Genomic DNA, 19,688 nt, shown 5'->3' with positions numbered 1-19,688 from the left:
CTCCTTTCAAAGGACATTCCCTCTTGTCTCCTAAAATAGAGCCTCCCCCATATGGCCGGCTGGCTCACTGGCTTTGAGCTGGGCCTCGGGAACTTGCCCTTTCTCCTCCCCAAAGCCCAATGTCCTTCCAACCCCTGTCACTTCCTAGAGCGATGTTGCTGGTCATAACTTGGCTTTCTACATTTTCCTTATCACAGCCCTGGTGGAAGGGAGTACAAGGATCTCTGAACTTCTCCCTTTTGCAGATGAGGAAATAGAAGTTGAGAGAGGTTATGGGCCCTCCTGTGGCCACACAACTAGACCAGGACAGAAGGGACTTGGGCCTCAGGTCTTTCCTGCCTCTCAGGCCATCCCTGTTTCTATTGTACGATGTTATTTTCTGGTAATTACCAAACAGAAGGACCAGCATTAGGGTTCCAGAAATGCTCTGAGAAGTGAAGGAGTCTTAACAAAACATTTTCCCAACTGAATCTGCTTTTTATTCAGCCCTTGGAAAACTTTGGATGAACATGTTTGAGAGACTGGATCTTTCTCCCCAAAATCCAGGCAGGGGAGAGAGGGAGGCAAGGAAGGCAGTGGCAGCCAGAGCCCCTGCCAGGGGATCCTCCCAGAGCCTTTTGCCCTCAAAGGCTGCCTTTAGGATTTCTCCTTGCTTGCAGTTTTTTTAATCTGTGTGAAAATGATAAGTGAGGAAGTGAGCACATTGGGAGATTTGCCTCAGGGCTCTGCTTCCTGGGGGCATCTGTGTTTCCTCCTCCCCTTCCAAAGAGTTGTGACCTTTTGTCTTCGCTGTTCGCCACTTTCCCTCCAACCATCAGCTGCCCATAGCATCCCAGCCTTGGTGCCGGCCTGGTGAAAGATCTTTCCAAACAACACACAAAAATACAGGATCTTTTCCAGGGTGGGGGGGTGGGGGGTGTGTTTGGGGGGGAGAGGGGCTTCTCTCTGGCATTCTGTTAACATCGTCAGTTTTCCCTGTCACCTTGATGACACATTAAGGTGCTGTTGAATTGTTTATTGGAGGCTTCTCTTCAGGGCTTTCACACAGTGCTTCTTACTTTTCTCTGCAAGCGGAGTTAGTCTTGGGGTAGGAAAACATGTGTGCTCAGGGTCCTGGGCCATGAGCTTTGAGGAGCCTTCCCCGACCCAGTCTGTGGTAGGCAGAGAGCTGTGTGACCATGGTCAGGTCTTTTTCCTCAGTGAGGCTTAAATGAGAGGAGCCAGTGATCATGGCTGTCTGTAGACGTCCATTAAACGCTAATTCAAGAATTTTTAAGGAATTCTTGTTGGGAAGATCTTAATCACCAGCATCCTTAAGATGCAACCATTAACATAATTGAGATTGCTAACTGAAATAGAAAGCGGGGGAGGTGAAACTTTCTCTCCTGGATGTCCTTAATGATGGGACATTATTGGTCTGGGCCTGTGAAAGGAAGGAACAAAAATCAGTGACTGATGCGTTCCCTTTGAGTCCCGAGATTTGTCGCCAGCGGTGCATCTGCTGTCCTCCCTGGCAGCCTGGCAAAAGGGGGATCTTCTCTCTCTTCCCTTAGGAGATGGGCATTCCGGGTGGGAATCTCTGGGATGTCTGGGCCGCGGCGGCATCCTGTCCCCCCAGAGCCCTCTCTGTCTCTTGGGCTTTCTTTCCTCCTGGCTTCTCCACAGGAAGTGGACTTGCTAGTGATACAGCTTTACCCCTTCCTCTTCCCAGTACCTCAACATGCTTAGGACCTGTGAGGGCTACAATGAGATTATCTTCCCCCACTGTTCCTGTGACTCTAGGCGGAAGGGGCACGTCATCACGGCCATCAGCATCACGCACTTTAAACTCCATGCCTGCACGGAGGAGGGGCAGCTTGAGGTGAGAGCCACGCAGAAGGCTGGGGGTGCAGGCCTGGGGCCCCCTAACTGGCGAGGGCCAGGATTGCCAGCCATGCTGTCAGGGCTGCTCCTTGGGAGAGAAGGGAGTCGCAGCAGGGGGCTGGCCGGGCCGTAGAGCCGCCGGTGCGCCCGGTGTCCGCTGGCGCTCTTGTCCAGCCGCCTCTGCTCTGCCCTGGCCCTGCCCCGGCTGCCTGGCCCTGACTTCTTTGTTGGACCACGTTCAGTGTGGCGGCAACGGCCGGCCGTCCTGTGACGGTTTTGCTCTCTGATGTTCAGAACCAGGTGATCGCGTTTGAGTGGGACGAGATGCAGCGGTGGGACACAGACGAAGAGGGAATGGCTTTCTGTTTTGAATACGCACGAGGAGAGAAGAAGCCTCGATGGGTGAAAATCTTCACCCCCTACGTGAGTGCTCGGACGGGCTGCCTGCTTTGGACAAGCTGGCCGGGGGGTGGCCAGAGGGTGAGGGCTCCTGGCAGAGAGTGAACGCTGCTGCTTCTCTTTCAGTTCAATTACATGCACGAGTGCTTCGAAAGGGTGTTCTGCGAACTCAAGTGGAGGAAAGAGGTAACTGAGAGAATCTTTGGGATCGGGGCCTGGCTCCCTGCTCTTGCTCCCTCCTTTCCTTCCCATTACCCCCTATGAGTTCACATTGCAGACAATGCATGGCCCAGGGCAGCATCCTGAGAGAGACGTTGGTATGTGCTGGGCAGCAGTCAGGCTAAGCAAGTGCACTGTCTTGTCTGTTTCTGATTTGTCCCCTCCCAGTATGGCAGCCTTGATGAGGACCCCAGGCCCGGAAGGGCTGCCCTGCAGGGGGATGGTTCTGGCCAGGGGACTGAAGAAGGGCAGATGGTTGCGCGGGAGTTTGGCTGGCCAGGCTGGGGGTGGTCTCCTGGGAAGCTTCTTTTATAGCACTCTGGTTTCCTGGCCATTTATTCTCCAGAAACAACTTAAAGGATTTAGGAAAGACAACTTAGCCTATGGAATGAAAGGAGGCAATGTGATATAACACAAGAGGTCATCTGGTGATGTCAGGCCTGCCCTGGGTCCGGACATTTTTCTGGGTGACATGGGGAGGAGACATGCTCTGAACACTCCCTCCCAGAAATGTGTGGGGCTCCCAAGTAATCAGATCTTTGTTTTTTTTTTCTCTTTTTTTCCTTTCAGAACATTTTCCAGATGGCCAGGTCACAGCAGAGGGATATGGCCACCTAGCACCCCCTCCTTCACCTTTCCCTCCCCTTTCCCTTGATACATTCTCCCCCGCCCCACTCCTATGTCAGAGTAACTATTAACACTTACAAAAGAGGAGAAAAAGGAAAAAAAAGAAAAGAAAAGTCATTGTATTAAAAAGCCCTAAACTGAATATTAATAATCCCCTTTGTGAATTTCATGTCTATGGAATTGAGCTGGTAGAAAACATAGGACGGTCAGCACCAGAAGCCAACCATGTGGTCATACGGAAAGCAAATACGCCCACCCGCGCCGCCAAAGGTATTTTTGTCTTTCGCCCAGGCCTCACACCAACAGACTCTCCTTGGACTATATTTTTAAAACTGGAACTACGAACTCCATCCATTTGCACTGTTCAAACGTATATATGTATGTATGTAAAAAAAATTATATATATATACACAAATTAGCTGCACGTATATACATATATATTTCTTTTTAAATTTCATATTGACGGCAGTACCTTTTTTAGCTTGCATTTTTACACACCTTTCACCGGGTTTCATTACTCTTGTCTCTCTCTCTCTCTCTTGTTCTTTTTTCCTTTGAAACAAATTTAAAAAAAAAAAAAAGAAAAAAATTACAGGGAAAATACCTCTCCTCATGAAGGACTTGAAAAGTTTACAACCTGCTTGGATTTTTTCTCTTCCTTTATTTGTGTTGGGTGCGGAGTCTGGCTAGAGGTTTGACCTGGAGCCTCAAAGGCAAAGAGGATGCTGGGGAGAGAAAAGGGAGAGCCATGCCAACAGAGAACAGTTGCTGGCAGGGAGAGTGGGCTGAAGTCAGAACCCCAATGGAGGCGGCTGCCTGGCTCGGAGAAGACACCCCAGCTTCCCTAACTTTGTTGCTCCTCGCCTTTCCCCAGCCACGTTCCACTTCGCTTCTCTGAGGAGCTTTCCTGGGCTTCAGCGACCGTGCAGATGGGGGTGGTCACGGGGATGGTCTCATGTGCTCCACTTCTTGCAGAAAACCCAGCCTTTCCTTGTAGTGGATGTGTTCCTCTGTCCCCCCTCCGAATCATTTTTGCCAGGAACAGTTATAAGGAATGCTCTAGACCCATGGCTTGGATGTAAAACTGGGTCTTGGAGGAAGAGAAGGGGAGTAAGCCCCTGTGTATATAAGCCCTTCACCCAGCTGGACACCGTCGTTCCCAAACAGCTTCCTCGGTGGCAGTTTCCCTCCCATCCGAGGCGGGAGCTCCATAAATGGTGGACGGCCGACATTGAGAGACCTAAGGAGCGGCCTCTCCCCAGGGAGCCCATCCTGCCTCATTAAACCTCAGAGGCAAAGGAGCTGCTTGTGAGGGGGCGACTATTGCTCCTTGGGCAGCCTGGGAGGGGTTTGAGATTCATTGGCAGGAGGGGCCTCCCAGGCCAGGAGGAGTCCCTGCGGAAAGTTGTGGGAGCTTTTCTCCTGGCATCCGCCAGAACGGCGTCTCCCGCTCACTTGGCCCCGGACTTTGCAGACTCAGGAAGGTGCTGAAGGGTTCCAGTGCTGGAAGGGATCCACCTTGAAGGCTTTCACACATTTGAGTTTTGAACCAGGAGAGGACTGAGCCAAAGGCTCTGGAAAGAGAAGGCGGTGTCCTCCGAGTTCCTGGGAGCTTTTGGCCACAGTTTTGTTCACATTTCAAAGCATGGAAACCTGCCCTTCTCTGTGATGGGCTGGGACAACCTGGCAGAGGGCCGCTTGGGTTTGTCCACCCTCGGCGCGGCAAGGAGGAGGGAGCGACGCCTTCAGGATCATGTCTGCGATTTGCTTTTTAGCCCCTTCCCCTCCAGTCTCCTGTAGCTGCTGGACCTTTGCTGGCCCTGTACATTTATCCCTTGGGCATTCAGGGAATGGAGCCCTCTGGGAAGAAGCCGGGAAGACCGGCCATGACAGTCTGCCGGCAATTGCAGCGTGAACAAAGCTTCCCATCTGCAGCTGAGAGGAGGGGACCCTCCCCTTCACCCCACTGTACCTCGGGATTCTGGTGGCAAAGGTCAGCGTGGCCCCAGAGTCTCAGAGGTCAGGGAAATGAGCCAGTGTCAGGGGTGACAGCTTCTGCCCCTCCTCCTTTCCATGACAGGGTTGGCAATGACCCCCAGCAGAGCCAGCAGGGTCTTCCCGGCCCCTTCCCCTTTCTCCCTCTGCCTTTATCTCCGCTTGGCTTCCGTTCTCTGACCAGGTCCGAGGCCCACCTCTCTGACTTTCTACATTGCCTAAGCATTCGGTGACTTTGTAACGTTTTGATGCTGTTCTTGTCGGCACTCCTCAGTCAGGAAGAAATCGGCTCAGCTACGGTACAGCCCCGGGGGCTCACGGAGAGCTTGGAATCGGAGTTCTGAAGCCCAGCCCTGGCTCACCTCAGTGGTCCTTGGGAGGCCCTCATGGCTCACCTCGTCCCCTGTAGGCCCAATTCCATCTGGAGCACAAGGCCGGGCTTTCTCTTTGGAATCCTCCGGCTTTGGAACCTGCTTCCTGGGTAGCAGTTTCCCCCAGAGTCCCTTGTCCTGGCTGATGTGTCAACGTTGGGGAACTTTTGTGCTGTGGCTGCTCCGGCACCCCAAGGCTGTAGGGGAGCCCAATCATTAGCCTTGGAGGACCTAGAGCGGGGCCTTGGGGTGCCCTCCTGGTATTCCTTTCCATGTTTGGTGGCACTTTATCTTGGGGAAGGAGGAAAACAGGATGGGGTGCATGGAGGCAGGAGACATTTGTGACCTTGTGGTGGATGTTGGGGACAGACTGAACTCCCCTTCCCCCCACCCCAGTCTTCCCGATCACTTCCTCTGCCTCTGCACACTGTCCTTCCCTGGATCCAAGTGTGCCCTTTGCAGGACGCTTTGGCTCACTCTCCACAGCCACGCTTTGGAACACATGGACGGTTAGGACTATGGAAAGGGAAAAAGGAGAGAGGGAGACAGTGGGGGCCAGGAAACCAACGTTGTATCATGTCCCCTTTTGAACTTAGGATCTGGTGTCAGCTCTCCCCAGGCCATGCACTCTTTTAATTTATTTGAGAGAAACTCTAATTGTATTTTCACTGCAGTATCTTGTATTTTTTATTTGTGATTTAAGAAATGTGAAAAGAAAACACAATGGCGAACAGTGTTTCTTTCATTCCTTGTTCTAGAGCTAACCACTCTAAAATTGTTTGGTAATGTCACTTAGTGTAATTAATTGTAACATATTCTTTTAAATAAATTGATTTATTGATGAAAGTACTCAGCCTTCCGCTGCTTCTTTGGTTTGGGATATGGGACAAGAATCATCTCAGAGCTCAAGGAACAGGTGGAGAATTCTCAGGTGCCCTTATCGGGACCAGCCAGGCAGCCGTCCCAGACCCATCTCCAGTGCAATTCCTTTTGAGAATTCATGTTTCCCCCACTGGAATTTTCTAGCACTAATCCAGGACTTTTCCGTCCTTGGTAACTGGTGCTAGGCTGGCTCTACATGGAAATCATGCCAGACATTTAGTTTGAGATAACCAAAGATGGAGAGAGGCAGAAGGAAGGAGCATGAAGTGGGGGGAAATGTCAGGGTTAGCTTCAGACCTACACAGTTTGGACCTAGGAATGGTCCCCAGAGAAGCAATGGCGACCCCATTGTCGTCCCCTGAACACGCACGGACACAGACACCCCCGTCTCCCTCTGCCTCCCCTTTGAGTTGTTCAGGCAACATTAGGAGTGGCGTGGCGGGGCAGGGTTCCCTTGGGGATCCAAGTAGAAAGGAGGTCTGGCATCTTTAACTATGTCACAGCTTTCAGAGGACATTTGTTACTTAGCATTTCATGTCTGTTCTCCGGGGCTCTGCCCCTGTGGCCTAGTTCCCAACCCCTTGGGGACCCTGATCAGCCTTTCTCCAAGGAGCCCCAGAGCTCAGCCTCAGTGACAGCTCAAGTTCATCCCTGGACCAAGGGGCTGGAGTAAAAGTATCTTCTAGGGGCTCTCCCAATCCTTTCCACTTGCTTTTGCTACTTAATTTTAAAAAAAAAATTCCCCTGAGGCAATTGGGATGAAGTGACTTGCCCAGGCTCACACGGCTAGATAGTGTTAAGTGTCTGAGACCAGATTTGAACTTGGGTCCTCCTGACTCAGGCTGGGGCTCTATCTACTGCACCACCCAGCTGCTCCTTTTTGGCACTTAATTTAATGGCAAAGGGGATACTAGTTTGGTTTTTTGTTTCTGCCTTTAGAGGACCAATGCTCTGTATAGAAGAGAGATTCACTCGGACATCAGGGTTGTCTGTCTGAGATGGGAGCAGCGCTGTCCTTCGGGGGAAGTGGAGGGAGGAGTTTCTTTCGGAGATAGTTTCAGTCAGAAATGACCACGGACAATGGCTGGGGGGGGGGCGGGGAGGGGGCGGCAATATCAAAACGAATTCCAGCGAGAGAGATGAGCTGTTAAGGCCAGGGGAAGCCCCTCGGTCTAAGAAGCAAGTGATGGGAGTCCCAGAGGTCTAGGGAAAGACTCTGGCTAGATGGCACAGTGGATAGAACAACGGGCCTTGGGCTCAAGGCGACCCAAATCCAAATCTTACCTCAGACACTGACCCCAGGCAGATCTCAACCTGACTGCCTCAACAACAACAAAAATCGGGGGAAAAAACCTTACTGGATTTTAGGGCTGGGACCCAGAGAGCCTTCTCCAGAGGGATACGTGCGTCTCAGCCTCCCTCGGGTACCTGGAAATGCCCCGCGATGGGGGACCCGCGGCTTCACGTTTTGGGGGTTACTTCCCACATCGAGCCTTTGCTCCCGTTTACTCCCTCCAGGGCCGGGCAAGAACAATCCCTCTTCTCCACAAAGGTACTTGCCGCCTCTCCTGTCCTGAGCCTTTTCTCCATCTGATTCAACATCCCGTTTTTCCCTTCTTGTGCTCAGCTCTGCTACCAGGTGCCTGAATTGGGATGGGATGGGGGAGGTTCCCTCTGCCCCTGGACACCGTCCAGCTTAAAGTGCCTTTGCTGTGGTCCCCAGAACTCGGTCTGAGGAAGGCTTAGTGTATGTGGGCACTGTCAGCCTCTTCCTGGAGGCTGAGCCTCCCATCGCGCCTTGTGTTGCCGCATTGCTGGCTCATAGTTAACTTGTCTGTTCAAGTTAGGTCTTCTCCATGGGGCACTCCTGAAATCAATTTTTTGAACCCAAGAGTAAGATTTTACATTTATTCTTATTATATTTCCTCTTACTGGATTCAGCTGAGTGCCTAAAGCTGTCGAGATTTTTTCAGATCCTGATTTATCCCTGTGTGTGAGCTCTCCCTCCCAGCTTTGCGTTATTTGATCAATATGCCATTTTTGTCTTTATCCAAGCCTGATAAAAATAATTCAGCAGAGAGCCACGCACAGATGGGGACCTCATTCCAGACTCACACCAAATCATTAATAACTCTTTTCTGAGTCCAACCATTCAGCCAGTTCCAAATCATCCATTTGCGGCTAGGCCATAGCGCTCCTCTTGTAAGGGTAAAACATTTATCGTGCGGTTTGCTAAAATCTAGGAAAACTATATCTGCAAGATCTAGGAAGGAAATAAGGTCTATCCAGCACAACCTGTTCCCCCTCGCCCTGCTTCTTTGATGCAAGGCTAGATGACTTGCCCAAAGTCACACAGCCAGTACCTGAAAAGTCAGGTCCTTCTACCTCCAGGGCTAGAGCTCTATCCACTGCCCCCCCTCCCTGCCCCTCACATGACCTAGTCTTGAAGAAGCCATTCTTGCTCTGCCATCATTGCTTTCTTTTCTTGATTTTTACTAGCAATCTGTTTAATAATCTGTTGTAGAATCTTGCCAGGAATCCAAGCTAAGCTCATTGATCTATAAGGTACAGACTCTGTTCTCTTTATTTTTTTTAAAGTGGGAAACATTGTCCTTTTTTCCAGATCTGAAATACTTCTCCCATTCTCTGAAGTCTTTTCAAATACCAGACACCGAGACCTAGCAGCAACTTTCTCCAGCTATCTAAGGATATATAGTTCATGTAGGCATGTTGACTTGAACTTAATCAAAAATGACTAAGCTTCTCCTACCATCCCTTTGTTTTATTGGGTACCACCTCTTTTAACTCATTAGGAAAACAATTACACATGATCATATAAAAAATATCTGAAACCATATAATTTTATCAACAGATGCCCAAAAAAGCCTTTGACAAAGCACAACATTCATTTGTACCAAAAATGTACAAAGAATAAGACCAGAGGAATTGTTTTTAATATGACAAAAATGTATATCTAGAATAAAAAACTAGAATATTCAATGCTAAACACTAGAAGTTTTCCTAATAAATTCAGAGTAACGCAAGAATATATTTCCTTTCCTTGTAGTTATCTGATGGTGTTCTAGAAATGCTGATAAAACAGAAAAAAATCAAAGACATAGAAGTAAAGGAGACAGAACTATTGCTATTTGCCAGCAATGTGATGATTTGCTTAGAAATCAGCAAAGAAACTAAGAAAATCGCTTCATAAAGAAGCAACACACAAAATAAACTTACAAAAAGCAACCGAATGTTTATGAATCAATAACGTAACCAGGAGGAAATAATAGAAAGTCCCAAGCAAAATAACTACAAAATGCATAAATACTTAGGAACTAGTTTATTGAGAGACATTCAAGATACATTTGCAAAGAGCAGCATAAATAATTGGAGACATATTCAGAGCCCGTGGCTAGGCTGTAGCAATGAAATAAAAATGTTTATACCATTAATTTATCAATTTACAAATCTACTTAGGATTCATCTATACTGCCTTACCCTTCTCATTAATTGCAATAACAACTTAGTGATTTTCCTCAATTTCTTCAAATATTACAGATACCAGTATAGCACACAGGCTCTCCATAGGGGATTCCTTGTTCTTGCCATCTCATCTTTTCAAATAATATTTCTTTATTATTTATTTCAATCTTTCTATCATGTGCCTTTTCATTGCCTGCTGTCAGACACACAGCAACATGGATGGTATTATTGGTATTAAAACTATGGGATTTTATTTCTGTGAGAAGTTTGGGGTCATCAAAGGACTTTGCAGTTTCTCAAAATAATCTTTCCTCCTTTACAATGATCCATTTGCAGTACTGGTCACATGTATATGTGTGTGTATATATATATATATGTATGGGTGGATATGCACATGCACATATATGTATGTGTATATAATTGTTACTGTTTAGTTGTTTTCAGTTATGTCTGACTCTGTGACCTTCTTTAGGGTTTCTTGGCGGAGATACTGCAGTGGTTTGCCATTTCCTTCTTCAGCTCATTTTACAGATGAGGAAACTGAGGCAAACAGGATTAAGTGACTTGCCCAGAATCTCACAGCTAGGTCTGAGGCCAGATTTGAACACAGGAAGAGGAGTCTTCCCGACTCCAGGCTCAGTGCTCTCTGTCCATTGTGATATCTGACATCTGTCTTTGTCTCTCTGTCTCTGTCTCCTCCCCCTCCACACAAATACATATACATAAATATAACATTCATATTATATTACCTCAAATTATACAAATGTTCGATTATCCATTTATATAGCCATTTAAATTGGGCAAAGTGCTCTCCACTAAAAATCCCAGAAGGTAGGTAGTATAATTCTTTCATTTATTTATTTATTTTGATGAGGCAATTGAGGTTAAGTGACTTGCCCAGGATCATACAACTAGGTGGTGGTAAGTGTGTGAGGTCACATTTGAACTCTTCAGATCTGAGGGCTGGTGTTTTATCACTGCACCACCTAGCTGCTCCAGTACAATTATTGTTAAGAAATTTAGGCTAGGATTCCAGTAGATTTGTGATGGAGAGAGAGCCTTCTGCATCCAGAGAAAGGATTATGGAGATCAAATGTGGACCACAACTTAATATTTTTACCTTTGTTATTTTCTTGTTTTCCTCATTTTTTCTTTTTAATCTTTTTTCTTGTGCAGCATGATAAATATGGAAATATGTTTAGAATTGCATATATTTAGTCTATATTGGATTACTTGCTGTCTACAGCAGGAGAGAGATGGGGAAGGAGGGAGGAAAATATGGAACACAAGATTTTACAAGGGGGAATGTTGAAAACTATCTTTGCATGTATTAAAAGTAGCTTTTTATTTTCAGAACACATACAAAGACAGTTTTCAACATTCACCTTTTTGCATGTATTTTGAAAACATAAAAAGCTATTAAAAGAGAAATTTAGGCTAATAACAGCAGTATAATTCTAAGAACAACTTTGAGCAACTAAATCATTTTGAGTATTTTAAATACTCAAATCATGTTTGCTTGTTTTTTTCTTATTTTTTCCCTTTTGATCTGATTTTTCTTTCATAGCATGATGAATATGGAAATATGTTTAGAAGAATTGTACATACTTAACCTATATTGAATTGCTTGCTGCCTCGGAAAGGAAAGAGAGAAAGAAACAAATCTGGAATACAAGGTTTTGCAAAGGTGAATGTTGAAAACTATCTTTGCATGTATTTGGAAAAATAAAATGCTATTAAAACAAATTGATGAATGAATAAATACTCACATCAACTATTAAGGATTTATGAAGAAAGATACTATAAACCTCCAGAGAGAAAACTGAAGTAATTATCAGTTATACTCAGTTATATTCAGTTATACATTGAGAATGGATAGCATAGTTTTATATATATACATATACATATGTATACATACACACACATTTGAGTTTAATCGTAGCCAATTCTAGGGCACTGGAGGGAGAGAGGAGGAAAAAAGTGCATAGCAAACAAAAAGAACTTGGAAACACAAAAAAAGCAGGGTCTCTTTGAAAATATGTTGCATTTATTACATAGTATTTTTTTTTCAAAAAGTAAACAATGAAATGGGAATTCATGATTTTATAATGGATCCTTTTATGTTGTGCTGTGTGCATGGAAATATCTTGTTTGTCTTTTTGTATTCAAGTTCAAAATGAATACTTTTTTTTTAATTTAAAATTTAGGTTAGCATCATGGAAAAATGCTGCCCACTTTCAGAGAGAGAAATGATTGACTCCGAATAAGATTGAAACAGTTTTTTCACTTTATGTTTCTTGTTTTTATTTTTTGGCAACATGGCTAATATGGAAATGTTTTGTATAACTTCACATATATAATTGATATCATGTTGCTTTCCTTCTGAATAGATGGGAAGAGGGAGGGTGAGAATTTAGAACTCAAATTTTTTTCATGTTTTTTTAAAAAGTACATTTTTTTTTTTTTTTAAGGTAGGCTATTTTCCTGACTCCAGACCTACCCAAAATTTTTTAAAGTAAGGTAATGGCCGCTAGGTGGCACCATAATGCACCGAGTACTGGACCTGGAATCAGGAAGATTAATAATTTCTTTCTGCCTCAGTTTCCTAATACAGTTGTTGCGAGGATGAATCGAGACAAAAAGCATTGCAAACCTGAAAGTGCTATGTAAATGCTAGTTATGTTTTTTAGTAACTCATTCTTTCCTTGGGCAAATTCTCCTTTTGGCCACAAGTGCACCGGTTCGGAGACAATAGTAATTTCAGTTTATCTGGTAATGAGAACCAAATGTTGGAAAGGAGCGTCTGCTTCTTATCCAAGCATCAAAAGAGCAGGGTCACATTTGCACTCTGGTCTTGAAGTCCGGCCCTCTTAACACTGTCATTGCCTTAAGAGCCTCAGAGCTCTCCAGTCAAGGCTTCATGTTGCTCAGGGATGCTTTCCTGATCGGCAAACTCCAATTCAAGGTCCTGAGCCTTCTCCATCTTCAAGCCCCCTTCCTCTTCCAGCACGACCCCTTAGGTTCTGAGCCTGCTCCACTCTGTGCTTCGTTTCTCTCTCTCTAGTCCAGTGACGAGAGCCCCAGCTGGAGGCAGGAACACCTAAGTCCAAATCTGACTTTATAGCCACTCAATAGCTGTGTAATTTTGCACAAATCACTTAAACTCTGCCTCAGATTCCTCATCTGTAAAACGAGGGTATTAATAGCACTTCCCAGCGTGGTTGGAAGGATCAAAAGAGATAATAATTGTAAAGCACTTGGCATAGTACCCGGCATATGGTAAGTTCTACATAAATGTTAGCTATTGTTATTTCTGCTCTGGTTTCTGTGTTAATGACTGTCTTCCTCATTCTGGTATCACCAAATTTTCTTTTTCCCTTAATTCTTCTTATATCATATGAAAAGGTGTTCTAAATCGCTGTTGATCAGAGAAATACAAAGACAACTCTGAGCACCTGTCAGATCGGATAAGATGACAGGAAAAGATAATGATGAATGTTGGAGGGAAGGTGGAAAAATTGGGACACTGATACATTGTTGATGGAGCTATGTACAAATCCAACCATTCTGGAGAGGGACTTGGAACTATGCCCAGCGGGTTATAAAACTGTATAGCCTTTGCTCCAGCAGTGTGTCTAGTGGATACAGTGTATCCCTAAGAGATCATAAAAGACAGAAGAGAACCCACGTGTGCAAAAATGTTTGTAGCAGCTCTTTTTATGGTGGTGAGGAATTGGAAAGTGAGTGGATGCCCATCAGTTGGGGAATGGTGGAATAAGTTATAGAAAGTGAATGTAATGAAATATTGTGTAAGAAATGATGAACAGGCTAATTTCAGAAAAGCCTGAAAAGACTGACAGGAACTAATGCTGAGGAAAATGAACAGAACATTGTACACAGTAATTGCAAGACCGTGTGATGATCAACTGGGATGGACTATTTCTCAGCAATACAGCGATCCAAGACAATTCCAATGGACTTGTAATGGGAAGAGCCATCCACATCCAGAGAGAGAACTATGGAGCGTAGTGTTTTAACTTTTTTAAAATTTGCTTTTTCTGAGTTTTCCCTTTTCTCATTTTTCTTTTACAGCATGACTAATGATGGTACACTAATAAAATGATTGTGTGATATTGCTTGCTGTCTTGGAGGGGAGAGGGAAGAGAGAGAGAGAAGAAAAAATTTGGAACTCCAAATCTTAGAAAAATATCTTTACGTGCAATTGGAAAAGTAAAATACTCTTTAAAGGGAAAAAGGAAATGTCTGCGTTTTCCAACTATGCTGTCCACCCATGGAACCTGTCTGCGTGGTGGTACTGAGGTTGCTGTCTCTGAAACTTCTCACGGACACTTCAGGCCCCTAATGCTGACACCCGCAAGTGATGAAGTCCGTAGCCATCCCAAATTATGTCTCCATGTTTCTCATTCCCACTTTCAGGCCAGTGTAATGACGGCCCGTGTTAATTCCCGGCCCATCCGGTCCCTCTCTCCGGCCCTACCCCTGTCCATGGGCACCCGGCTCCCGGACCACACTGCCGGCACTGCAGCCACCACAGAGATCCAGCGGATCTCCCACCTACAGGGGGCGTCCCCAGCCGAGACTCCAAGGGTGGCGGCGCTTTGGGGGTCTCAATTTTCCCTTCCTCATCCCGGCCCGACGCTGATCCTCTCAAAAACAAAATCCCTTCCCTCATTTTGGAGTCTGGGAGGATGGATTCTGTCAGCGTGGTGAGCGGAGGCGGAAGGGAGAGAAATACTTATAAAAAATCCAAATCCAGAGGATCTAATATGCAGGGAAAGGTCATGCGGAGGCCGTGCGGGAGAAACGGCTCCGGAGTGCTCCGCGGGGGAGGGGCTGGAAGGTGGGCCCCGGGGCCGGCCCGTGGAGAGAGGGGAAGCGGCTGCCACATCTCCAGCAGCATCCTCAGAATGACCCAAGCCGGTAGCGACTAGTGCAGGGCCGGAGGGGCCCAGGCGCGTCCTGTACGCTGGGGTGGGCCCGAAATTCTGCCTGAAGCACCCCAGGGTCTGCCAGGCACGGGGAAACTGAGGCTCACGGCTAAAGGAGGTTGCCCGAGATTCCCGGCTAACGGGAGCGCTCTGGCCTTGAGCCCTGACGAGAGGGAGCCGGAGTGGGCCGAGCGGCCCCCCGGAGGTGGGGGTCCCTGGCCCGCCCTCTCCTCCCTTGTATTTCCACCCCCCGCAGCTGACATGCCAAGCACTGTTCTTTTGGGATACTTTTAAAGTTTTTTTCTTTATTTAGACAGAAAAAAATCAACTTATTAAAAGTAAAACGCAATAAATAAATAAGTTAAGCATTGAGAACTGTTTGAAATTTAGACTCCCCAGGCTCCCCTCCCATTCCCTCCCCACTCCCTCCCCTCCCCTAAAACCTTTTCCTAAAGAAAATGACCAGGTAATAAACCCCTCCAGCCCTCCCTCTTTTCCCACCCGTACCCCTTCCCACCCCTAATCTTCAAACCAAAGAGAAAAAATTAAGAAACAAAAAACTCCATGGGGAACATTGTCTAAACTCCCAGAAAGAGAGATGGCAGCGTCCGGGCCTGGCTGGCTACCGCACCAGTGTGGTATTTACAGGAAAGGGATCAGCAGAGACTGTAAACATTATTTGGGGGAGGGGAGCTCTTTTCGCTTGGGAAGGGTCTCTGGGACTGAAGAGATGGGCAGCCCCAGAGAGGGACTGGGGAGGCAGTGAGCTGTGGGCCTGGCGGCCCGAGTACGGAATGTCCTAGCTCTAGTAAGGTTCCAGGGGCTGGGGGCAGGGGGCTGCTGGGAAACCCTTCGAGGGGAGGAGAGGCTGGGAATGGGGGGATCGGAGCCCCTCGTTCCCCTCCGGGGTCTGCACAGTTCAAGAGAGAAGTCGTCCTCCAGTGGGGAGAGGTGAGGGACAAGATGCCCTGGGACACTTGGGGCTGTGCCCCCGTTCCCACTCTGCAGCCTCTGCCCGGGGAGATGGGTCCACGTGAACCCCAGGGGCTCCAGACCTTCCCCCTCCAGACTCTGGTGAGCGCCGGGGGATGAGAGAGTTAGTTTGGGAGGAGGGTGAGGATGAGTGGAGGGGTCTGTCCTGCTTCCCCAGGACTCAGGCAGCAGTTGTCCCCAGGGGGGCCCCGCCAAGGCCACAGCAGATGTGCAGAGGGGGCTGGGGGGCGGTCAGTGTGGGGGGAGTGGAGGGGACCCCCCTTCTCTGGCATCTCCAGACCTGTGAATGAAGGAAACAGCCATGAGGGGTGGGGAGAGGGAAGGAGGAGGGGGAGGGGGAAAGAGGAGGGAGAGGAAAAAGAGCGGGGGAGAGGGGAAGGGGAGGGAGAAGTAGGAGGGAGGAAGTAAGAAGGGGAAGGGAAGGTGAGAGAGGGAAGGGAAGGGGAGAAATGGAAGGGGGAAAGGGGAGGGAAAGGAGGAGGGGAGAGGGAGATGGGGAAAAAAGGAATGGAGGGGGAGAGGAAAAATAAGGGAAAGGGGAGGGGGAGAAGGAAAAGAGGGAAGAGGGAGGGAGAGAGGGAAGAGGAAAAAGTGAAGGAGAGGAGGCCAAAGGGGAAGGGGAGGAAGAAAAGAAAGGGAAGAGAAGGGAAAAGGGGAGGGGGAGAGGAAAGGAGAGAGAGAGAGGAGGAGGACATAAGCACATGGGAGTGAAGGGAAAAAGCAAGTCTCAGTCTAAAGGGTCTAGACTTGGGGGGAGGCGAGGGCAGATGAAGGAAAAGAAGCTTCCAGAAAGCACCAGACTCAAGGAGAACATTCCCACAGTAAACGGGGGTGCCGAGGGTCCAGAGCCGGGATGGACAGAAACAGACAGAGTCCGGGGGAAGGGGAGTCAGACCGGACACAGAGAGGCAGGAGGGCCCGGACCAAGCTTGGGGGTTGGGGCCGGAAGCACCGAGGAAGCCTGGGGTGGGGGGAGCGGGTCCTGCCGGAGGTGACCAGGCTGGGGTTCCTGAGCCCCGGGGAGGGGGCAGCTCCCCGGCCCGTTTCCTCGGTTTTCCAAAGTTAGTCACAGAGCGAGAGAAAGGGACAGAACACAGAGCACGACCACGGCCCGCGTGCTCCCCCCAGCCCTTGCACGGGGTTGGGGAACATCCTCCCCCCCTTCCGTGGCCCCGCCCCAAAAGAACAAACATTCTGCTCCAAAGACAACACGCTCGTTCCATGCAACTTACAGGGGTCCGGGATGGGGGCGTCGCCGCCTTTGGCCACGGGCCCTGGGCTGGGGGCCCCCGGGGTGGGGGGAGGTTAAGCCGCCGGGAGTGAGGGGAAAAACAGAAAGTGTGGGTATTGTGCTTGGCTTGTGCATTTCAGGGAACTTTGTCCAAGGGAGATGAACCAACGTCCCTGGGAGCCCGAGGTGGGGGACGAGGGGGGCTCTGGGAGAGGTGGTCTGGACCACAAGCCTCCTCTCTGGGAACAGAACTGCTCCCGGGAAGCCAATCTGGGGGCCTCTCCTGCCCTCTCCCCGGACCCCCCTTTACCCTTAAGGCTCCTGCGGAAGGCTGTGGGAGGGCTTAGGGGGATTCATGGAGCCAGGGAGGGCCCTCACCCCATCTAACCCCAATGCCCCTCCTCCTCCTCAGTCCAAAGGAGCCCCAAGAGAGAGGCAACTCACAGACACACAGACGCACAGACCGACACACAGACACCAGACACCAGGTGGGCCAAGGGAGGACACAGACAAGGACAGATCGAGCTGGGGAGGCCGAGGCCCCCGCCGCAGTTTATTTGTGTGGAGGGGAAGAAGGGTGTGTGCCGGGCCACACTGGGCCAGGAGGGATGGGAGGAAGACAAGGAAATGAGGGGGAGCTGCCCTCCTAGGAGTCTGGGGTGGGAGGTGCAGAGAATAAATGGGGAAGGGGACAAGGGGATGGCCAATGGGCCACGGTGGGGACTGGTCCTGGAGCGGGAGGGCGGAATGAAGAGGAGGAGGAGGGAGGAGGGAGGAGCACCCACCTGAAGGATGGAGGAAGGAGGAGCACCCACCTGCTGCCCCTCAGTAGGGTCGGTTGGCATCCTTGGGCCGCTTGAGCTGGACTTTGAGGCGCTTCATGCCGATCTGGAAACCATTCATGGCTTGAATGGCCGCCTGCGCGCTGGCTGGATTGTCGAAACTCACAAAGCCTGAAGGGAGGACGGGACGATTGAGGCCTTTTACAGCCTGGCCAACAATCCACCTCAACAAATGCTTATTAAGCACCTACTAAGTGCATGTGGAAGGAGCTGCGGACAGAAAGACGGCCTCGGTTATTGCAGACTTGGATACAAGTCTGGCTTCTGACCGTCCTGGCTGTGTCCTTCCCGGGCACCTCGCCAAGCCTAGAGCTGTCACAGCCTTTGTTCGTTTCTTGGTCCACAGAGTTTCCTGGTCAGAAATTTCCCTCTACCGAGGAAGTCACAGACTTGGACCAAAAGACTGGGTCAACCCGTGGAAGCAAAGGCGGCTCCCGGTCACGGAGGGGGCTAAGCAGCCCTGCTGAGTGTGAGCCTGCCGTCCTGCCAGGCCGGGCGCCCCCACAGCTTCCTAACTCGTCCTCCGGGCAGTCGCTGCCCTCCCCTCTCCATCCTCCTCGTCCCGGCCAGAGGGATGTTCCCAGAGCCCCGGCGGCCCAGCCGCCTCCTGGACTTAGTCCCCCCACTGCCGGTTATCACCAGGACGAAATACGGACTCCGCGTTTGGCCCTCGATCCCGCCCGCCTGCGGCCCCCGGGCCTCTCCCATTTGTCTTTGCTGCGTCCCCGCGGGCCGGGTGCCCCACGCATGCTGGCCTGGCACTCCCGGCTGCCGTCCCGCCCGGCTCTCTCCCCATCTCCTCATTAATCTGTCCAGACCCTCCCTCGTTCATTCTGAGTTTCCTCTGAATCACAACGTGGTGCGCACTCCCACGTCCACACGATGTCTCTTCTGATAGGCCGCAGCCCCCGGGCAGGGCAGATCTCCCGGTGCCCCGGCGCAGTGAGCATCCCCTCGAGGTCACTTAATGCTTGCCCGCTGACTGACTAGTGACCCCGGACCTTGGAAGCCTGTCCTAACTGGTGGGACCCCATGGCCACAAGCACAAGGAGGCGCCGCAGTAAGGTTTAGGAGGAGAAAGAATATAACAACAGAAGAGGCAACTAAGTGCTCTGAGAAAATCTGAGAAAGGAAGAGGCTGGAGCCCGAAGGGAAGGAGGCCATGCTGCTGCCTCCTCCAGGGAGTCCTCTTAGATTTCAGAGGAAAGGAAAAGACCATCGACCCTGCTCCCCCTCTGAAAGGGAGCTTAGACTTGCTCTAGACCCACTTATGTGTCTTTCACAGACACTGTATGGGTCAGTCCCCTCTCTGGTAACCCCATCAGATCATTCAACCTGGGGGAACACCTCTGAATGCAGAGTGCGCAGTCTCCAAGTGGCCCTCAACCATTTACTATGATTTGTAAAACCAAGTTCCGCTGATCGGACGCTTTCCGAGATCTGCTGAGCACTTTCCACATGACCACCCGGTGAGGGATGCGGTGACCACATCCCGTTCTTGTGCCTAGTGTGCCCAGGGAGACGGGATTGCGCCGGCACCCAACGTCAGAGCCGGCTCTGACGTTTCCACTCTACTCTGCTGCTATTGGAAACGAGTTTCTCATTCTCTGCCCAAACTACCTTCCTCCACAACACCCAGAGAGAAAGAACCTCTCTCTGGGAGCAGCCCTTGCACTCAATTCATTGCACCCAACAGTGCTGTGGATTGTGGGAGGTATAGTAAGTAGTTGAAAACAGCTCTCCCGCCCCTCTTTGTCTTTCCTTCAGAACACAGGCAGCTCTTTCAAGTCTTCCTCCTAGAACACAATTTCTGTGCCCCGACTCCACAGGACTG

At 49.4% G+C, this 19,688-nt stretch overlaps 2 protein-coding genes across 16 annotated transcripts in view; one reads left to right on the top strand and one right to left on the bottom strand.

The window, feature by feature from the left end:
- The window catches only part of SNX27 (sorting nexin 27), a 71,371-nt gene extending 65,048 nt beyond the window's left edge, over positions 1-6,323 (top strand). Inside the window, exons 9-12 of the mRNA XM_051992637.1 lie at positions 1,712-1,861; positions 2,158-2,286; positions 2,389-2,448; positions 3,052-6,323. Coding sequence (XP_051848597.1) covers positions 1,712-1,861; positions 2,158-2,286; positions 2,389-2,448; positions 3,052-3,099 — 387 coding nt within the window. The 3' untranslated portion in view covers positions 3,100-6,323. The remainder of the gene's footprint in view (positions 1-1,711; positions 1,862-2,157; positions 2,287-2,388; positions 2,449-3,051) is intronic.
- An 8,966-nt stretch (positions 6,324-15,289) lies between these two features.
- CELF3 (CUGBP Elav-like family member 3) overlaps positions 15,290-19,688 on the bottom strand; it is a 30,107-nt gene continuing 25,708 nt past the window's right edge. For 6 of the 15 annotated variants that reach the window (XM_051992634.1, XM_051992631.1, XM_051992633.1 and 3 more), the window contains 2 exons: positions 17,828-17,965; positions 15,294-16,061 (listed from right to left, as the gene is read on the bottom strand). In XM_051992634.1, coding sequence (XP_051848594.1) covers positions 17,838-17,965 — 128 coding nt within the window. In that variant the 3' untranslated portion in view covers positions 15,294-16,061; positions 17,828-17,837. Of the gene's footprint in view, positions 16,062-17,532; positions 17,966-19,688 lie in introns of those variants that run through there. The other 9 variants (XM_051992628.1, XM_051992624.1, XM_051992626.1 and 6 more) reach the window with 6 other exon arrangements.

The sequence above is a fragment of the Antechinus flavipes genome, chromosome 4 (genome assembly GCF_016432865.1).
Source record: "Antechinus flavipes isolate AdamAnt ecotype Samford, QLD, Australia chromosome 4, AdamAnt_v2, whole genome shotgun sequence".
Classification (NCBI taxonomy): Eukaryota; Metazoa; Chordata; class Mammalia; order Dasyuromorphia; family Dasyuridae; genus Antechinus; species Antechinus flavipes.
This window is presented reverse-complemented; position numbering and strand designations above follow the sequence as displayed.